The 22654-nt window shown below is 37.2% G+C and overlaps 1 protein-coding gene across 1 annotated transcript; it reads left to right on the top strand.

Moving 5' to 3' along the window:
- The first annotated feature begins 12184 nt into the window (after positions 1-12184).
- Positions 12185-21318, top strand: LOC132633607 (transcription termination factor MTERF2, chloroplastic). The gene is made up of 7 exons (XM_060350140.1): positions 12185-12904; positions 13546-13683; positions 14119-14364; positions 14871-14984; positions 15166-15348; positions 17051-17268; positions 20647-21318. Exons 1-7 carry the CDS (start codon positions 12371-12373, stop codon positions 20969-20971), a joined length of 1758 nt encoding a protein of 585 aa, XP_060206123.1. The 5' UTR covers positions 12185-12370; the 3' UTR covers positions 20972-21318.
- The last annotated feature ends 1336 nt before the right edge of the window (positions 21319-22654 follow it).

The following is a 22654-nucleotide window of genomic DNA, read 5'->3' as shown; positions in this document are numbered from 1 at the left end:
TTATAGGAGATGCATAATGCAATTATAGTAGAATGAGAACATGTAAACATGAAGATATGAATGTATGTAATGCAATGCAAGGGCCTAATACACAAACTGTACATATATGCTAATTGGTGTCTTTGTCCAATAGTCATGACCTGCAAGGGACCCATGGTGTCTATGTACCACTCGTTCCGGAACGAACCTTGGACCATGAGCCCATAATCTGGGTCACATCCTCACCCCCAGTCAAATGTGCCTTTTCATATATCCATATATATATATATATATATATATATATATATATATAAGTAGTACCTTAATTATCGATAATTAAGTAGTACCTCATATTCAACCCAATTCGGCAATAGAACCGGGTAGTACAACTGATATTTACTCAGACTTTTCGCTCCATGCGTGTCACACCCCGACCTTACTAGGGTGTGATGGGCACCCGACCCCATACTCGGAGCCGAGTGAACCCGCTGACTCTTATTACATACTTAACCTCTTTAGACTCTTACATCAATAAGGAGTGGAAAACATAGTAAAGCGTTCAATTTTTTTTTTCATCGTACTCAAATCAAATATAATCTGTTATCATATGGACTTTATAACATAACATAAAATGACATTCACAATACCGACATCCTATACCCACGACTCTGTCTGCAAAGTCTCTAACATTTATCAGACATCGTAGCACATGTACTCTGACTCGGTAGCACTCCAGGAACAAGTGGAGCTTGCCAACTCTGCTGGAATATCTTCTATATTAGCTTCAACTCATCTGGGTGTACCTGCGCGACATGAAACGCAGCCCCCCGAATAAAGAGGGGTCAGTACGAGCAATGTACTGAGTATGTAAGGCAGGAATAGTAACATAGTAAGAAATGAGCGTATGAACAATAACTGCATGGAAACATAGAACATGTCATAGGATAAAAGAGTAGCCTGTACATATGAGTGCCCCTGGGGGCGAATGCCATGCATGCTTGTCTGGTCGTATCATATCATGTCATGTCGTATCATATCATGTCATATCATATCATGTCATGTCATATCATATCATGTCATGTCATATCATAGTGCCGAACAATGTCGGCTCGCCCACATAGCGCCGAAATACGTCGGCTCGCCCATATATCCCGCGTCCGGGCATCCCGCGTCCGGGATGATAACGCCAACTGACCAGGTGGCAATGCAACATATGTCCCTTCCCCTTCCCCATATATCCCTTCCCCCACCCCATGTACATATACATATCTCATATACATATGTCATATAAGCATGCAGGAGAACCCAAAGAAAATCATGTGTCCATCGGAGTGACGTAAGGTCGGTAACCTCTGATTATATTATGGAATAGCCATGGACGTCGTGTCTCACCTTGAAGGGACAATTAATATAAGGCGAGACTATCAATGGAGAGTGTCATCATGAGAAAACATAGAACCGGGTCATAAGGCATCGTTTCACATACTTGGAACCTTTAAAATAGTCCTTATCCATAATAGAATTGAGAAATCAAGAAATAACTTAACATTTTCATATTGTCATATTCATGGTAGGAACATATCGTCAACATATCTATCATAGACATTTTCTCATATTTGACTTCATCGTTGTCATTATAAGATCATATTCATCGTCTTAGTCATAAAAGCTTCCTATCTCTTAAAACTTGGTTTTCGAAAAAATATGGGCATTTTGAAGAAAAACAATTATGAACTTTTAGGAAAAGACTTATACCTTGGAGTCATAGACTTATAGCTTTTGCAAGTAAAGAAGATATATAAAAAAGACATTTGAGACATTACGACTTGGGGATCATGCCTTTGAAAGAAAAGGGACGAGCCTTAACATACCTGTTCCACGTCCTATTAGCTACGCTTATGTGTCCGAGCTTGTAAGTCTACATTTAAGATAATTCACACTAATGTTAGCCTTTTCATCGTACACTTGTACCATAATTCAAATTATACTATTTTATATTTTGCCGAAAATCGGGCAGCATCTCCCTTGTTTATATGCCTAGCTCAAATTTTTAATTCAGCAGCCAACAACAACAACAACAATACCAACATCAATTATAATGTTTTCAACTCCAAAATATCTCATAAAACAGCCCACACGCTGTTTTCCAACTTTCATAACTAATTAACTCAGTATACAATTATTTAATCGCGTATTCTTCGTAAATAAACTAGTATTAGCACAAATAGAAAGAGATTCATACCTTTCTCCCTTTAATATTTCTTAATCTCCACTTTTCCATGCTAAATTTAGGATACCACACGCCTGCCATATGATTCTGCAGTGAAAACTATACGCTATCCGGATTGGAATTGGGAAATTATACCTGGTTTGGGCAAAAATTTGGCTTGGGGAGTTGGGGAGAACTCTCCAGATTTTTGGAGAGTTTTGGGGTGTGTTTTTCGTGGGTTGATCTGAAAATGAGGGGGGTTTCCCCCTTTTTATGATGTTTAGAAGCTGCCAGAAACTACTGGAACAATGCTCAGCGCGATCGCGCTGCCTTCTGGCGCGATCGCGTAGAGTTAAATAATTTCCTTCTGCGCGTTCGCGCCCCCTTTGGGCGCGTTCGCGTAGGGTTAAAATTTCTGACTGGATGTTCGTTCAGTAAAATGGTCATAACTCTTGATCCCGATATCGTATGAGGGCCCACGACCTATGGTTAGAAATCTCTTTCAATTATCTACAACTTTTATTTCTGGGGGTTTCCCAAATTCCAAACTTATAATGCCCTTTTTGCCCTTTCAAGTCAGATCATCCGAAAACGTTTCCTTAAATCGTCCTTTTGGAGGGCTTATGCCCATTTTTAGCTTATGGGTCCTTCTTAGGACTTACTCAACTTTCCATATACTACTCGTATGTATCTTCATATGTCCTTTATAAAACTTTGACATGTGGGCCCCACTTAGCTTGCAGCAACGAGGGCTTTTCGTCAATTAACATATGAACTAATTTACACCATATGGTCTCCAAATGTCATATATATGCTATTATTACCTTCTTATAACACAACCTTCATTCTGAAATTGATTTTCAGATTTTTGTTCAGCGCGTTCGCGCCACGTTGGGGGCGCGTTCGCGCTGTATTGGCCCTTTGGCCCATTCTAAGCCGTCTACAGTTTTCGGTAACGCAAAATTTTTCCGGGGTGTAACAATGTGGTAATCAATAATTACACGCAAACATATGCAACGATGCTAATGAATAAGATGAATATCATGGAATATGCCCTTGACGGGCGTAACACTACTATGCCTTCATTTCATCTCACGCAATGCAACCCTTTTTATTGACAAGAATGAACAACCGTATGAATGTTGCAAATAACTCAACAATTTATTGCGGAACTAAATATACCACGGAATAGTTTTGCTAACCTACGGGGCAACCTTCCTTAATAGCGACAAGTGGACCCTCCCAATCAATAACACATAGACATCAACAATTTATGGAACTTAGTACCCATCTATACACTCGTTGTTACCCTAGTTACTATATATATATATATATATATATATATATATATATATAAACTATATATATCCATCCGAACTCTATATCTGAAGACCTAATCATGCCTTCTCCCATCAATTCTATACATATATACGACTCACTAATTAAAATCTAACTTAAGTAAACCGCAATCTACCTCGATGACGAGCAACTATTTGAACTTCCATGAAGTATCCACCCTCCTAACCTGTAGCCGAAATCCGTGAAAGATGATAATTGATGGAGAAGATGTGAAAATTATTGGAAGATCCTCATTTTCTTGGTGTCAAGGGTTTTTCTTAATGTAAAACCTAATAGCAGCTTTGAAGGGTCTTTTATTAAAAAGGAGGGTGAAATATAAAACTAAGTGTGGGAAAACACGTTCACTAGTCCGTGATGTCCGCTACGGCGGACATCAGGCTCGCTACAGCGAGATCGCTGCGGCGGACCATATCTCGCTACGGCGAGACCGCTGTGGCGGCATCCTATCCGCTGCGGCTGACCAAGCTCGCCCGAGCCCATGACTTTTAATTGGCCACTTAGTCTTCCCATTATTCACAACTCTTTATTCTTCTTTCATTTTTCTTATTCTTTTTGTTGTTGTTTATTCTTTTTTTTTTCCTTCCAAATTTCAAGGAAGACCACTATTTTTTTTTTCATTTTCACCTTTCAAGCAACTTCCACATCACACTTTACCCACCATCATCCCCAAACTTAGGCTTTTAGCCTATGTTTGTACTTTCAATGCACTTAAGAAGGTAGGGTACCAAAAGATGGATCGATGAAGAACGAAGTAAAACTTGTAACATGGTTGTCAAAGAAAAGGTTAAAGGCTCAAAAGGGGTTGACTAGGGAAACTATGCAAGGGTGGGAAATTTAAGGCACAAAAACGGTCCAAAGAAGGCCTAACATCATTTTTAAACCAAGTGTAGTCTAGGATTTCGCCTTGAAACTCATTACGGGCAAGTTCTAGACCACAAATAATGCAAAAACATTCACAAATAAACCTTACCACACATAGCACATGAAAAATCAAGTAGAATATGTATCCAAGAACCAATTGAAACAAATGAACGCAAAAAGTCACTCATAGCCTAAAGAGACTAATTAGTGAAAGTAAGAGCCAAAAATTTAGTCTAAAAGTCACAACAAGAATCCTTACTTCAATCGTTTTTCTTTTTCAAAAATCAAAAATTCATATGCCAAGGTTTAAATGTGTTGGTACCAAGCAAGCCAAAATTAGCCAAGGAGCAAAAATCACATCCCAACACCATTCCTACAACTAAACTACAAAAAACTAAAGAAGCTAGTAATAAAAAAAAAATCATACTAATATAAATGTCATAAGAAAATACCAAAATAAAATTAATCTACCAAATTATCATCCATCATGGCATATCACACACCATCACAAAAATATCTATCAAAATAAAGCTTCCCCAACTTAAAATGTTGCATTGTCCTCGATGTAACTATATGATTAAAGAAAAATTTAGGAGAGACTTCCTGAAAAGATGGTGTCACGAATCTCGAGCATAAGAGTGAGGAGTCTCTTCCACTTCTCAAACAAGAATTGAAACACATTGTAGGATTTCTTTGAAAGAGTTCAAGCAAGTATAACAATTATAACTGAACAACATACATTTAAACCAACTCGGACTAACCCACACACACTTCCATGCATCTCCTAATATGGTCTTGCTACTCAGACTTCACCAGCGAATTAATTTTTCTCTCAAACAATTTGTCGAGCAGGTTGTGTGCATAACTTTCACCAAGCTTTTTGTCACAATTAAGAGGTTCAATTACCCTCCCCAAAATCATGGGAATTATAGTTCAATCAACCACCATTACATATCAATCAACCAACAACACTAGCATTTCACAATTTCAACACAAACTCAATACCAAAACAGCCACAAAGAAAGAAAAGAAAACAGTTTTTGTTTAAAAAAAAAAAACAGCGGGGGAGAGGAAGAGACAGAGCAGAGGAGAGGAGAAAGGGAAGAAAAGAGAAAAGAAAGAGGACGAATACTTACTTGGAGCGGTGGTGAAGAGTTGCAGGTCTGATGGTGCTTTTGTTTGATGGAGAGTGATATATGTTGTTTAAGTGTTAAAACAAAGGCTGGAAAATAACCCCTGGAGTGCCTACATTGCCATGCCAATGAAAAAATTTCCACACTTTTTACACTTCAGTGAAATAGGTGGTTTGCACATGCACATTTTACTTTTTTTTTAATGCAACTTTTCAACTCCTCTACCCTTTCAAAAGAAGTCCAAAACTTGTGAAACTTGATAGAATAATAAAAAAAATTAAACTTATCTAAAAATTAAAATTTCAAAATTAAATTAAAAATAAAGGAAATATAGGTTGCCTCCCATAGAGCGCCACATTTAACGTCGTGACACGGCGTTTACCAATTTTACCACTTTTCGCTTCACTTGGAGGATATGAATTTTCGCCTCGTCTTTCAATCAAGATTATGATGATGCTCATAGGGAGATGGTAGAAAAGCAAAGAGGCCAACTCTCGAGTGTCGCATCATGCACGTTTTGGCCTTTAAGTGAAGGATGTCATTTTGTCTTCTTGGCATAGCAAACTTCAAAATGAAAACACCTTGGTCTTCATCACCAAATTCCTCCATAGGGTCGGGTGGTTCAATTTCCATGAGCCCGTTTGGATTGGCTTACAGCTTAAAGCTGTTTGCAGCTTATAAGCTGGAAAAAATAAGTTGGGGTAGTCCAACTTATTTTTTTTGGCTTATAAGCTGTTTTCAGCTTATAAGCTGCTTTAGATAAACTAAGTCAAATGGGTTCAATTATTTTTTTGAGCTTATTTTAAGCATAAAATGACTTTAAGCTGGCCAGCCAAACACTCAAAAAAGCTGAAAACAGCTTATAAGCCAACTTATAAGCCAATCCAAACGGGCTCCATATCACCCACCAAGCACAATGTTGAAAAATGGTTAGAATGAGGTCCAATGCGCTCAAATTCCAAACTTGCATTAATTTTGACATCCTTACTCAAAAATGAACTACAGTCCTCAAAAATTATTTTGTGAACCTTTTTATTCAACTCTAGTATCATTTCTTCAACTTTGGCATCATTCACTATTTTTGAGTTAGTCGTTTGGCAATTCAACATTAGCTCATGAAGATCAATCTTAACCTCTTCCATGGCCCTTTGACATTGAGCATCACATGCCTCAATCTTTGCATTCAACTCGGCCTCCAATTTCCGAATGGCAATTTCAAGTTGCTCCATTTCTTGACTTTGCTCAATATGCATTTTTAGAAATTCTTCCATCATCTGTGAAATGCCTTCACGGTGATCCCCATAGACTTAAAGTTGTTGAACTTGATTCATTAGCCAATCTTGGCTCAAAATTTCCACTTTATCAATTTTTTTTTTCATTGTGAGAGTCGTTCAAAGCTTGTAAAAATTCTCCCATTGTGAAATCCATGTTTTGGATAGTTTCATCATCTACATATTGAACTTCTTCCCACCATACTTGTCCATATTTTTCATTCCTTCCCATTATGCTATTTATTATTTCCTCAATTTCTTCTTTTTGAGAATTGGAGATTTCTTCTTCAAGATTTTGCTCTTCTTCTTCAAGTTGAACCACTTCTTCCATTCCACGACTCTCATCATGGTCACAAGAATTTTTGGGTTCATCTTTTAAATTTGAAATCTCTTCTTCAATCAATTCATTTTGAGAAGTCGACACTTCCATGTCAATAGAGGAATTGACATCCTCAAATGAATCATTCATTCTTTTTATAACTTCTCTATTTTCCAAAATGGATTGTTGGACGAGTTTTCGCTCCTCCTCCATTTTAGCTTCCTGATCTAAGTATATTTGGAGCATTGCCATGATGCCTTCAAATCCGACATTTTATCCTTCACTTTCCATGTCATTGTCCCTATCAAACTCAAAAGCACAACTAGCATTTTCATTAGAACAACTTGGGGGAGGGGGAGCAAAATAATTGAGACAATCACCCCAATGTTCACCTTGACCACCACATATATCACAAATATTCCCATCATAGAATTGAGACGGTGCACAGGTCTCTCTCTTGGGAGCATTTTCACAATCTTGCCAAAAGTGGGGTCCTCCACAATATGGACATGGGTTACTAAAATATGGGTTACAACCATCAAACCCATTTTCATTCCATGATGCCATAATAACACAAGTAACAAGAATAAATAACCAAAAAAAAAAAACTAACACAAAGAAACACAAAAAATCAAAAACTAACACAAAGAAACACAAAAAATCACAAACACATATTCACAAGTTTGGAACAAAGCAAGGAAGCTTAAATCCCAAACTAACCCAAATACGCCAAATTGTTCCTCGGCAACGGCGCCAACATTGATAACGTCCAAATCCACTCCTCAAAGAGAAAGTGTACATGGTCATCAAAATATAATTTACCCAACTTTGAGTCGGGGTCGAATCCACAGGGAACAATATAAAAGCGATTTAAACAAGTAACGAATTATCACCAACTAAGCTAAGCCAAATACTTTTTCAATATTTGATTTTTGGTTTAACAACTAACAAAGATAAAACTAACTAGAAAGCTGGTAAAATGATCAATGGCCACAAGTATGGTACAAAGGGAATTACACACAAGTAACTATCCAATGTATTTCACGATTTTACAACTGAGAGTGAGTTTATGCTAATTAGATAATGATCTCTAAAATCTCATCAAAAGTCTCTCGAACAAATCAATGAAAGCTTTCTCAAGCCTTTGAGTGTGATATTAAGCACAATCAATATAATCTCAAGTAACTTTCATGTCTCTAGCTCAAGCTATTAGATGGGATTTAATGACCCAAATTCTTGTTAATTAATCTTTCCCAACCTCAATCTTCCTCCTCAAGCTCAAATCGAAGTAAATAGGCGGGTCTTAGGGTTAGCTAATCCCTTAAGAAACATTAAAGAACAAGATTAATTAAAACAACAAAGACCCACTTCAATAGAAATAAAAATCATTCAATACATAAACATAACAAGAGATTTCATCCAACTTTGCAAATGAATATTTTCATAAACAAGATTAAAGTGATGGAATAAAATTCTACACACTTAGATATACAATACAAAGCAAGGAATTGAAGAAAGGGTTAAGAAATTTATCATTAAAGTGTTCCAATCTTCTCCTCCGATGGTGTGGTTGATGAACCCTAGCTTTCAACTCTTGTAAAAATGGTCAATGATGTGGGAAATTTCCACTAAGTCTTCCTCTTATCATTCCCCTATTTTCCAAAGTCAAAATATGACAAAATAAGTCCCTAACTTTTAGTTTTGCAAATCTGACCCGTTTTTGCATTTTTAGCCATTTTTTCATTTTATTCAATTTGGCCTCTTTTGACTTGTTTTCACTTGATTTATTTTTCGATCACTTCTAAATCACATAAACCTGTAAAATAGGAGTAAACGACATTAAATGCACTATTTTCTCAATCAAACATGGCAAAAGTCTAAGCTTAAAGAAGAGATAAGTTGATCAACTACCAACTTATCACCTGTGGGGGTAACCTTCCTTAATAGCGACAAGAGTCCCCTCCCAATCAGTAACACATAGACATCAACAATTTATGGAACTTAGTACCCATCTATACACTCGTTGTTACCCTAGTTACTATATATATATATATATATATATATATATATTTCTATTTATACAACTTTCCCTAAACTATATGTATATCCATCCGAACTCCATAACCGAAGACCTAATCATGCCTTCTCCCGTCAATTCTATACGTATATACGACTCACTAATCAAAATCTAACTCAAGTAAACCGTAACCTACCTCAATGACGAGCAGCTATTCGAACTTCCATGAAGTATCCACCCTCCTAGCCTGTAGCCGAAATCCGTGAGAGATGATAATTGATGGAGAAGATGTGAAAATTGTTGGAGGAGCATCTTTTTCTTGGTGTCAAGGGTTTTTCTTAATGCAAAACCTAATAGCATCCTTGAAGGGTCTTTTATTAAAAAGGAAGGTGAAATATAAAACTAAGTGTGGGAAAAAACATTCACTTGCTCATGATGTCCGCTGCGACGGACATCAGGCTCGCTACAGTGAAACCGCTGTGGCGGACCATGTCTCGCTACGGCGAGACTGCTGTGGCAGCATCCTGTCCGCTACGACGGACCAAGCTCGCCCGGGCCCATGACTTTTAACTCTTTCCGAAACTGATCTTTCCAACTACTAAATCACTTAAACACCCCCATGGGATTTATCTTTTAAGACCTTACGCCTTGATTTGGTACGAGTTTTACGAAGTATTAAATAACGATCGGGCAGGTCGTTACATTATACATGAATTCTAAGTGAAATCCCACGTTAACAACCTAGGGTTTTCAAGAAAACGCATCTCAAGGTTCAAGATTCAAGATTTGGAATTCTTCTTCAAAGATTCAAACTTTTTCAATTTTTGGAGTGATTACGGTATTTAGGGTTTCTATCTACATGTGGAAACACCATTATTATTCCCTACGCCACGTTCTTTCAGGATTATACGAAAGTTTATCAAAAACTAGGGTTCTAGACATGTACATGATAACCCTAAGTACATGTACCATGATATACCATGTTTGTATTAATAATTCGTTATTGTGTTCTTGATATTCCCGTTTGGTTATTGAGATAATGTTTGTAATCCATGAAAACCCATATCTTGCATTCCACGGGTTCTTACATGCAAGATATGAACTATTATGCTTATTTTCATGAAAATCCTGCATGTCTCCATGTTGTCATAAAAGTTATATTAAATTATATCTTCATGTTAAAACACAAGCAAGAATCATGTTTACAAGCAAGTCATATAATTCATGGGCCACTAAGCCAACCATATCCATGTTCATGTTTTGGGAGTTGCATAGATTACCGAGAAGGCTCAGACAACCTGAAACTACGTATGCCAGCGTAGGATAAGGATTGCTCCACCCAGTTAGGATGATACCTTCATGTTTACCCATTGCGGGTTATTAGATCCATTCATGTTCATGTTCATGTCTTGTACCCCGACAAGGTACAAAATGGCTTAACTGGTCGGGCAGAGATCAGACGCCACGTTCTTATGTGGTAGTTACATGCCGCTTATACTAAGGCTATCCACTTAAAATGTTTTACTCATGTTATATGCATATAATAAATACTCATGCCAGATATACTCATGTTCATGTTCAGTTTACAGTTCCAGTTTCAGTTCTATTATTTCATGTGTCATGCTTTATTTCATTCAGTTGCTTTACATACTAGTATAATTCGAATGTACTGATGTCCCTTTTATTTGCCTAGAGGCCTGCATTTCACGATGCAGATTTACAGGATGATGGATTAGCTCATTAGGACTCAACACATATCAGTTATTGGTGAGCCCCATTCTATTTGGGGTGTTACCTTTATTTATTTCTTATCAATTATGCAGTTAAGGTATACCGGGGGCCTTATCTCGGTAAATAGTTTAGTAGTCAGACTCATGTCAGAGGTTTCATAGACTAGTCAGTTATGTTATGTTAGATATTCAGAGTCGTATAGCCATTTCGGCTCAGTATTATCATGTTTATTCAAATATTTTCGCTTCATGTTTTAAACAAGTATTTTCATTATCATTACGAGATTCCATGATTATTCACTTATCCATGTTTTAAAGTGTATTCTGTAATAGTTCATGTCCATGTTGATTCAGCAAGCCATGTGGTTCGCTCAGTTACATGTAGTAAGGCACCGAGTGCCGTGTTACGTCCAGGCCTTGGTTCGGGGCGTGACATATTTTCTGGCTGAAGCGGGTGAAGTACGACCTCCATGTACGGCCCGTACATTCTGGCCGTAAATTCCAGTGGCAACGATATTCGACGGGGGAAGTACGGCTTGCATAGTACGTCCCATACTTCATTGTACGACCCGTACAATTTTGCCTGTATTTGGATGAAAATTTCCAGAACCTTCAACTTTCTCCCAAGGCAAAGTACGCTTTGAAAGTACGGCTCGTACAATTTGACGTAGCCCGTACTTTTCCCGTTCTGAAGGAATTTTCTAATTCCGCACTCCCATCTTGGATTCTAATTCCCAAATCATGAACGTAGCCTAGTTTAAAGGTACAAGGTGTTACAGACCCAAGGTCCCAATTTCGAAACCTATTATGCTACTTCCATTCAAACTAAATTAGTTGTAGTACCTTGAGTAGTAACGTCTAAGCTGCAAGGTATTCCAACGATCTTGAGTAACAAGCTATAAAGTATTAGATATCTTTCCTCTCCTAATCGTACTAGACTTGATTCTTGCGTTCCATCATGATTAAGTACTTCCCGCTCGTGTGATATAAATTTTTGGTCTTTATTTAATATTGTAAAATAGCGGGATGTATTCCAATTCTTGTTGTGTTTCATCTTTTCTTGATTCATCACCTTTTAAGCAATAAAATATCTTGAGAGTTTTTGCCAATGTCCTGGAAGTATACATGGTATCGTGTTCTAACATATACTTGTGACTTCTACATGACTTCTTCTTAAAGAAATATCAAAAATTAATTTAACTGTACCGTTACTGAAGAGAAACCGATATGATGGGATGTTTCAAAAAGTCTCTGGTGACACCCCCAAGCTGAAACTGTTAATATCACCAATTGATACATATACTATGTGATAAAAAGACAAATTTTTTTTTTTTTTTGTCATTCGACTGTGAGGTCCTCTCACCCCAGACACATGACAAATGAAAGAAGAAAAACAGACACACAGAGGTAGACGATTGGCTTGGGCGTGTAACATAGGGAAGAAAAACGAGTGCAAGGTGGAATTTTGTTGGAAGGGTTTACAGATTAGGATATGTCATCAAATTGCCTTCAAAATTATTTGGCATTCGCCGTCCCCAACTCAAATCCCCAACCTTTCCTTTTTCCTTGCCATTGCAATACCAATTTTGTACGTCCAGAGCAAGTCTCTCGTCTCCGCTGCCGCAAGTTGAGTTTTGGGCCACTTGTTCCGCTTGCTGCTGCTGCTAGGTCTAACGGAACAGCAGAAGACGTGGAAGAATGTGAAGCCAGGGAGGCTGTCAGCTGTTATCTTCAAGAACTTGGCGTTTCTAACGAGGAATCCATGGAAATAGCACTCAACTCACCTAAGTACGTCAGCATGTTGATAGATAGCGTCCGTGACCTGGATGACTTTTCCTTATGGAATTCGTGGAGCACTACTGATGATGAAAAACCACCTTTCAAGAGGAAGGTCTACCTGATGGCAAAGCAAAAAGGTGATAAGGGCATGCTTCCCTTCTTGGAGAGCATTGGCCTCACTCTCTCTTCTGCAACCCACTTAGCTCGCTATCTTTCCTCTAAGACACTACCTACCCTTATCGATAAGGTAATACCACTACTCTAGTGTACATCAGGTCATTTTTGTGGAATTCTTGATTTAATTCTGCGATGGAAGTGCTGTATTTTTCTTTTAAATCAAAATATTGGTTCACAGCTGTTTGGTGCACTGTTGTCTCCTGTTTTTCTTTTGCTTAAACAGAACAGTACATGTAACACTAATTAGCAAACACCTTTTAATAATGTCAAAAGTTGATATGCTATTCATCTTTCGTAGTGTTGGCTCATTCTATGACATTCCCATGAGCTCAGTGGGAGAATCCTGGTCAGGTTCTATTGAACATATCACAGGAGAATGAAGAACCTTGATTTAGTTTGGCTAGATAAGAAAGTAATATAGTCGCTGGAATGCTTACCAAAATTGCTAAGATTACCTCTGGTTCAAACAATGAGGTGAAGTATAGGTTAACATATAGTTATTACTTTTCCAAAAAAAAAAAAGAAAAGGTTAACATATAGTTATTGATGAAGATCTTTAAACTGCCTATATAAAATCCATTCATGCCATGGTTAAGGCAGTTGAAAAAGCTCACGAGTGGGCATACAGACATCTCTTTCTTGAGATAAGAGGTTTGAACCCTTTTTAGGTTCTTTATTACATGTCCTGATCCCTGCTCTACTTGCTCATAGGTTAAGTATCTGAAGAAGATATTCTTCGCAGACAGTGATGATGGAGGACTTATTGCTAGAAATGCCCGGCAAATGATGATGCACTTGTCCATCAGTATTGATGAGGATATCCAGCAGACCTTGTCATTTTTTGAGAAGGTCAGTTGCCTCCTTGAATCAGGATGATTAATGACGCCTATTTACTGCGCCTGTCTTGACATTTGTGGTACTGTGTCTATTACACTTTCATTGAGCTGCACCTACCCTAAAGTTGGTGGAACTAAAATCAATTACTCCTGCATCTATATCTAGATATACACCCTCTTAACCTTTTATGACGATTTTTCCTAAATGGCAAAGTCTGTCGTCTACAATCCCTTGAAGTAAGTAGTAACTATGGTCAACCACTACGTTATATCGTAGCCTTACATGACTGCTCCTCTACAGTTCACCCAATTCCAATTAATCTTAACATATTACTTTGACATCCAATCATTCTCTCACTCTCCACCATAGTCCACTTTAAGTCAGTTAAAACGAGTCTGAATAATACTTCCTGCTATCAACTACATAATGATATTGTACTTTTTGTAGATTCAAGCAAGGCGTGGAGGTCTACATTTGTTAGGTTCTGAAGATGCATCTTTCCGATATCTTATTGAATCATTTCCACGACTTTTGTTACTACCTAAGGAGAGTCATATAAAGCGTCTGATGGAATTTCTTGATGATATTGGAGTGGCAGAAGGATGTAAGAGACAAATTCTCCTTTTGTTTCCGCCTATTATTTTCTATGACATTGAAAAGGATGTTAGACCAAGATTGCAGGCGATCCTTAAGGTATCGGCTTATTTATTAATATCTGATTTTAATAGTATTCCTTCTGTACATATCTTCAACTCTCTCAGTTGGATGACTCACGGTTATCACACTAATATGATTGCAATATGTTTGATTGGCTTCTGTTAGTATTACTGGTATAAAAGTCGAAGGACATTTAGATCTTTATCATCCTCTCTCTCTTTTCTTTTGGTATGTGTGGAGGTTCTACACCGAAGCCTGTTGGTAAGGATGTACTTATGGACGATTTTGAACAATTTTCCCAGTTATTTTGGGCCTCTGAAAGGAGGCAGTTTTCAGCCTTGAACTGATATGGCAAAGCATAATCTTTATAACTCTGCTGAGGAGAACTGAATCATAGTTTTTGACTTTGGTAGAAATGTTAGTGCAGGACTGAAATAGTTTACAAACTTTCTAAGTGGAAAATTTATTTATATGTGAATAAGTTGGACAATCTTGGAGCGTTCATTTCTAGGATGGTGTGATTGTTGTTCATTCCTTGCTAGGATGGTATGAAGGGCAAAGATTTTGGGCAGATGTTGTTGAAATATCCATGGATTCTTTCGAGGAGCATTCTGCAAAACTACGAGAACATCCTGATTTTCTTTGATGATGAAAAGGTATTAATCCTGATTACACTATTTTGCACATGCTAAGAGTTCCTTGTACCTTTGCATTTAATTGCCTTGACTTGTGGTCTACACAAGCAGTGGGTTTGGTTTCTGCATCACTATATGCCTTGTATTCCAGTAAGTTAGAGTGTAATTTAGTTGGCATTTTGCTATTATTTGTTTTGGGCAGGTGCCAAAAATTAGTGTAGCTCAGGCAATCAAAAGCTGCCCACTCCTTTTGGGGTTGTCAGTTAACAAGCTGAAATTGGTGGTGGAACAGTTTCGTAACTTTGGCATTCGAAACCAGAAGTTGGGTAAGGTGATTGCTACAAGTCCTCAGCTGCTACTGCAGAAGCCTCAGGAATTCCATCAGGTGAGAGGCCAAATGATGGTGTTCGCCTGACAAATTACTAACAAAAGTAGAAATGTATGCAAGATTGTGCTGATTGACTTGGGAGCTTCAATATGAGATTTCAGAATTTTTTTGGTGATGGTAGTTGTACAACTGCATCAGCATCTTCATTTTAGTGAATCTTCACAGTTATAGGTTTCTGAACATGTTTTTGGGCCTTTCAAAATAAAAAATCGTCACAAATCTCATATTGAATGATAGATGATAACACAATTTTTTGGTTCTAAAAGCTTCACTTTCCTGATTGAAGGTCCATCATAAATATGATAACAATCTTGAAAACGACTTCAAATTTGTTTAAACATGTGGAGATAAGAAACTTTCCCATATATGGAAAAGGCCATATCAATTTGCTCCTTTTTGTTGTTTCTGAAGTGAAAAGATATCCCTATTTATATATGATTTTAGGGTCTTCATACAGGGGAACTTTAGATTATAGGGGTATTGCTTGTCTTTGAGGTATCCCCACTTCTTAATAATAAAATATATTTCTTTTGAAACAAAAGCATTTCAATAAAATATGTTTACTTATTTTACAGATGATTGAAGGGTCCTTAAACAGGGGTAACTTTAGATTATAGGGGTATTGCTCGTCTTTGGGGTATCCCCGCTTATGTCAATAAAATGTATTTCCCCTTGAAACAAAAGCAATTCAATAAAATATGCTTACTTATAAAAAGAAGAAAAAGGTATCATAATCTGTCCATGCCCCTAGAATAATTTGAAATTGGAACTAACCAAGGACCATATGCAGCTTCATTACAACAGTTCCATCACTGTGGAAGATGCCTTCTAGTAGCAACTGATTAGTCGAGCTCACACTTTAATTGGAGACAACTTGAGAATGACCACTCTACCTTTATCAGATTTTTTGATAAAATGTTTATTAATGAGGAAAATTCTTGCATACAAGACATGGGCGGAGCCACCTTCCGCGAAGGGTGGTCAGTTGCACACCCTTCACGGGGAAATTTCGAGGTGTACACAGGTTAAATGTTAGCTATTATGAGTAAATATTTAATTTTGCGCACTCTTAATACAAGTGAGAAGAGAAATTGAACACCCTTAGCCAAATACCTGGCTCCGCCACTGATTCAAGATGGATATAGAAAGTAGAGATGGAAACATGACTCCTCATGAAGACCACCCAATTTTCTGTACTAACTGGAATGTAATATGTAGAGAATCTCATATAAAAGCATGATTCCCACATACAAGACGTGGGATAAAACTAACATCTGCTGAAGCTTGAGCCTTGATACGTCGTGATTTTTTGCTTGGGTTTTGACCAATTGTTTGAAGGTTTATCTATATGACATGGCTGTAAATAAATATTTACCGAATCTCTGTCTTGGCTACACATATTGCTTGTTCTACCTTGATATTCCAGATTAGTGAATATTTCAGATACATGCATTCTCTCCCTCTATATCTTGATTTTGGCATGCTTTTGGTGTTGCTTCATGGAGAGAGTGAGTGAAATTGCTTGTTAATAGATTGATGATCCTATCAGAGTAAGAGTTCATGATGATGCTTGAGCATCTTCTTTTGCTGATTACAGAAGAATTTACCTTTTTTGGGTGAATGTAAGTAGTATAATTATCTCAGCACCTGTTATATAAATTTTCTGTTTTTCGTGGGAGTAATAGTTCTTCATCTCCAGGTAGTGTGCTTCTTAAGGGATCTAGGTCTGGATGATGATATCATTGGTAGGATACTTGGTCGCTGTCCTGAAATTTTTGCATCGAGCATCGGGAAAACTCTTAAGAGAAAACTCGATTTCCTAATGGGTATTGGAGTTTCCAGAAGTCATCTTCCCAGGATTATCAGGAAATATCCTGAGTTTTTTGTATGTGACATCCACAGAGCTTTACGTCCAAGGTAAAAGATCATATTCTCTGGTATATGCTTAAGTTGTTCAATTAAATTGCACCCACGGGTGTGACCTAGTGGTTAATGAAGTGGGAAGAGAACCATGAGGTCTCAGGATTAAATCCTAGCGGAGGCAAAAAACACTAGGTGATTTCGTCCTATCTGCCTAAGTATTGACGGACAGAGTTACCCGATACTTATGCTGGTGGAATAATCGAGGTGCGCACAAGTTGACACAAACACCACCGTCATAAAAAAATGAAGTTGTTCAAGATGGAGGTATTTGTGAAAAAAATATGTAACACTTGACTGTCCGAAAATAGTTGATCGCTGTCATTTCCCAAGAATTAAATATGATCTTTTAGAGTATTTTATCCTCCATATGAATACTTAAATGCATTTAGAAGGCAGTGTAGTAACTTTTGTAGTTTATATTGTCACGACCCAAATTGGAGGGCCATGATGGGAACTCGGACCCTTCCTGTCGAGCACCGCTAAACATGCTTTCATGTCATGATCATAAACAAGAGTGCACCTTGGGGGTCACCATGAAAATATGCTAAATCATATGAGAAATATGCTGAAAAATGGATGAGTCCAAGAAGACATACTATACAACTATGCTAGGACAAAATTTGTGCAAGCCGACAAGGCCATCGTGAAATACTATACAACAAAAATATAGGCTAAGAGGGCCATACCAAGTCTAACTATACCATGATTGTCTACAAGCCTCTACTGGATTATATGATGTAATAAGGTCGGGACAGGGCCATACCCATATGCATATCAAAAATATCGTACCAAGACTAGACTGCAACTCCGGAACAAGAAGAGTGTTCCAATATTAGCTAAACAACAACCTACTGGGGTGGATCGTCAACCCGTCTACCTGAACCTGTGGGCATGAAATGCAGCGCCCCCAGAAAAAGGGACTTCAGTACGGACAAAGTATTGCCATACCCATATGCATATCAAAAATATCGTACCAAGACTAGACTGCAACTCCGGAACAAGAAGAGTGTTCCAATATTAGCTGAACAACAACCTACTGGGGTGGATCGTCAACCCGTCTACCTGAACCTGTGGGCATGAAATGCAGCGCCCCCAGAAAAAGGGACTTCAGTACGGACAAAGTATTGAGTGTGTAAGGCATGAAAATAACATGAAAGAGACATAAAAGTACATAGGATAAAATGAATGCAACCTATACGTTGAATTACCGTTGTGGGCCAATGATATGCATAAATACTGTGCGTGCATACATAAGGGTCATACATATATATATATATGCGTATATAACGCCTGTCAAGCCTCTGTGGGCATCCTATCGTATCATATCGGCCTCTATGGGCATCATCATGTGACCAGCTGATCAGGTGGTAGTGCGTATATAATACCGTCACCTTCCTCATGCCCCATACATATATATAATACATAATATTCACGTATATAACGCCTGAGGGGTCATAGGTCTGTACATGTATGTGTGTGTGTATATATATATATAATATTTTATACAATGCATGACTATGATAAGAGTACATCCTGAATTTGTCGGAGTGACGTAAGGTTGTTATACCTCCGAACATCATTATGTGATAGCATTTTCATCAACAAATGACTTTATGAATCATACTGAATCTGAAAAAAGTACTTACTGAAATCAACATTACTAGATCATGAATTAACATGGAACATCCCTTGCTACTAAGAATAGAATCATTATGGAGTAGTGTTATGTTCACGTTTCATTCATAAGGATCATGCCAAAAGATAGAAAGGTAGCCTTAACATACCTCAAGTCGTCCAAGCAATCTAATGAGAGCTTATCACAGCTAGAGCGCCAATCCATAACAAAGGAATACATATACAACTTAGATGGCGCTAGTATATCACGCATATCAATGATAACTCGATTCTAAAGTGAAACGGGCAGCATTCCCCTATTTCTTAATCATCACCACAAAGCTCACAACCAACAATCAACATAACAACCTCATATGATCTTCTTTAAACTCATATCCACAACTTTAAAGATATACAATTGAGCAACCCGATATACGCTTGTATACAACACTTATATACTTTCTTCTTCCAAATACACCAAGTATAACAACCTCAGCACATTCTCAGCATCAACTATTATCCCCACAACAAGACTTTTGCTCAAAACACACTAACAATCATGGCTCAAGTTAGATTACAACTCAAAATAACATCAAGTTCATGTTTGAACCTTTCCTCCAATTTCTTTCTCCCAAACCCTAGCATAACTATCACATAAACATGACAATAAGATGAAATCTTACCTTAAGAGCTCAAGAACACTTCCATTCCAAGATTACTTCACCTTGAAGTATCCTCCAAAGCTTCTGCAAGAAGGAAACAAGCTTCAACAATACTTTGAAAAGCTTTGGCACTTGATTCTCACTTTGATCTTTGAGTTTTACTTGGGGAGTGATTGAATATGATGGGAGAGGGTTTCTAGGGCTTATAGAACTTAGGTTTGAGTTAAAATGACAAAAAAATGAGGAGAGGTCGTAATATAAACAAAAAGCAAAATTCATCGCCATAGAAATACGGTCTGTATATATTGGCCGTGTAATGGTTCGTATTTCTTTACCTCAAAATCTGCCTTCTCTGTTCAATTATAACATCCTTAAATGTGGTCAGTATTCCAAGATACGGTCCGTATCCCAACAATACGGTCCGTATAAAACTACGAGGTGTAACATATATTTAGTAGGCGTTTGGCCTTAGAAACCAAAAACTTTTTCACTTTTTTGGAATTTTGGAGTTTGAGTTGTGTTTGGCCATAGTTTTTGCAAATAGTATTTTTTTGGTTGAAATGTACTTGTTTGGGTTGTGTAAAAAGTGAAAAACTTGAAAAACAAGTTTTTCTTGTTTTTCGAAGTTGTATTTGGAATTTTCATGGCCAAACACTAATTTTTGAAAAAAGTGAAAAAAAAATCGGAAAAAAGTGAATAATTCTTAATGCCAAACGGTTTTTTTTTTGGTAGCTCATATCACAGACCCTGACTAGTTTGGGAATTGAGATGTAGTTTGATTGATTGATTGATCCATATGAATGTTCAAATTCATTTTACAAAGAGTACTTATTTCAAGTCCAATTTAACTGCGGAAATGGGTCAAGTGTACCGTAAATGAGCAGAATAGTACTATTAATTGGGACAAATGAGGTAGATAACAACATCTCACGTTGCTGCAATTTCAATCTAGTTTTAAATTTTGGGGTCACAATTATTAGATAACATACAGATTATATGCTTTTACAGCCTTACCTGGTTTGCTAAGCACAGCAACAAATTCCCAGTGCAAGTATAGTACCTTGTGTTGTGACATTCTAATTTTCATTTTGAGCAGAATGACTTACTTGATGCATGTCGGGCTTTCAAAGAGGGAAGTAGCACTAATGATCTGCAGGTTCTCACCATTGCTCGGCTACAGCATAGACGAAGTTCTCAAGCCTAAGGTAGAATTTCTGATGAACTCAATGGAAAAACCAATAAGTAATGTGGTTGAATACCCGAGATACTTCAGCTACTCGTTAGAGAAGAAAATAAAACCTAGATTTTGGGTGCTCAAGGATAGAAACATGGAATGCAGCTTGAAAAATATGTTGGGTAAAAATGATGAAGAATTTTCTGCGGAGTTTGGAGACAGGAAGATGCTTGTTCCCCCGCTTTAATTCTGATTGGTACTTTTCTCGCTAGTGTTGTTTCAAGATTTAAATGCATGCACAAACGGATAGATGGCTGGCGGTGCATGTGCGCAGGTTTTTGTGAATAATATCAGATCAAATCATTTGTGGAGTTTCAATCTCACTAGACCTTCAGCCGTTGTTTTGGGTTCCTGTTGTATAAGAAATCCTTTTTGGGAATTTTGTCCCCTATGGTTTTAAGAAAACCAGGTCATTTAGATTACATAGATAATCATTCTGTAAATAGTCATGATGGATTAATAGTTGGTATTGTCTTTATTCTGTCTATCTTATTAAATTATTCACAAGTTATGGCAAATTGATATGACTTGATACTGTCTTCATTCTATGTATCTTGTTAAATTGTTCACGAATCATGACAAATTGATATGGCTTGGTGCTATCTTCATTCTAACTATTCTATTAAAATGCTCACAAGTCATGATGAATTGGTATGCCTTGGTTTTATCTTTATTCTACCTATCTTGTAAAATTGTTGACAAGTCATGACAAATTGGTATAACTTGGTACTATCCTCAATTTATCCATCGTGTTAAATTATTCACAAGTCATGACAAATTGGTATGACTTAGTGTTATCTTCATTCCACCTATTTTATTAAATTATTCACAATTCATGACACATGGATTGGTATGACTTGGTACTACATTCTACCTATTTTATTAAATTATGACAGATTGGTTTACTTGGTGCTATCCTCATCTACTTATCTTGTTAATTGTTTACAAGTCATGATGAAGACGAATTGGTATAACTTAGTACAATCTTCATTTTACCTATCTTGTTTATAATTTTTTTACAAGACATGATAGATTGGCAGGACTTGTTTTTATCTTCATTCTACCTATTTTATTAAATTATTCACAAATTACGACGAATTGGTTTAACTTGCTACTATCCAATTTGTGTTAGAAGATTTAACTCCCTCCTTAGTATCCCATTTGCCTGTCTTTACTTGAAATTTAGGAGTAGTTTTCTCCTTAGTCGATTCCTCCATAAACTAGCTTGTTGATTCCTTTTTGTTGCTTTTTTAACTTTTTCAATCAATTCTACTAACTCATCTAAATTTAGGATTAGTAATTGATCTCTATTTAAATCATTAATAAATCGAGTCACAGTGATCTCCTCATTTGCATTATAACTAGCTTGGTCTTAGCCATATTAAAATAACGGAAAAGGGCCAAATATACCCCTATACTATTGAAAAAGGGTCAAATGTACCATTCGTTATACTTTGGGTCCAAATATACCCTTGTCGTTATACTATTGGTTCAAATATACCCTTCATTCATTAAAGTTGTCTAAGGTGGACTTTCAATCCCACGTGATACTAGCATTTGATGAGGTGGATGACACGTGACATGCCACGTCAACACCCCTAACCCATTTTACCCCTCCCCTCTATTTGTTCATTTACCACTAAATTTTCTTCCCTTCCACCACCACGAGTGACACCATTACCACTAAATCAAAAAAGTAAGGAAATGAGTAGAGCATAATAATCAAAATTCACACAAACCCCCCACACCCACGCAAGCACCCACCCTCCATCACCCTCGAACGCATTTCATCTTCACCCACCCTAACCGCGCACCATCCAAACCCTCCCTCCCAAATTTTTTGTTCATATATTTTATTTTACTTTTATAA

This window comes from Lycium barbarum, chromosome 3, assembly GCF_019175385.1.
Source record: "Lycium barbarum isolate Lr01 chromosome 3, ASM1917538v2, whole genome shotgun sequence".
Lineage (NCBI taxonomy): Eukaryota > Viridiplantae > Streptophyta > Magnoliopsida > Solanales > Solanaceae > Lycium > Lycium barbarum.
The sequence above is the reverse complement of the archived record's forward strand: the minus strand, read 5'-3'. Positions and strand labels throughout refer to the sequence as shown.

Bases quoted from the DNA above. Each gene is read 5' to 3' on its own strand.
- LOC132633607 (XM_060350140.1), top strand. From the start codon at position 12,371: ATGTCATCAAATTGCCTTCAAAATTATTTGGCATTCGCCGTCCCCAAC. The intron at 13,684-14,118 runs GTCAGTTGCCTC...TACTTTTTGTAG, and splicing joins CCTTGTCATTTTTTGAGAAG to ATTCAAGCAAGGCGTGGAGG. The intron at 14,365-14,870 runs GTATCGGCTTAT...ATTCCTTGCTAG, and splicing joins GATTGCAGGCGATCCTTAAG to GATGGTATGAAGGGCAAAGA.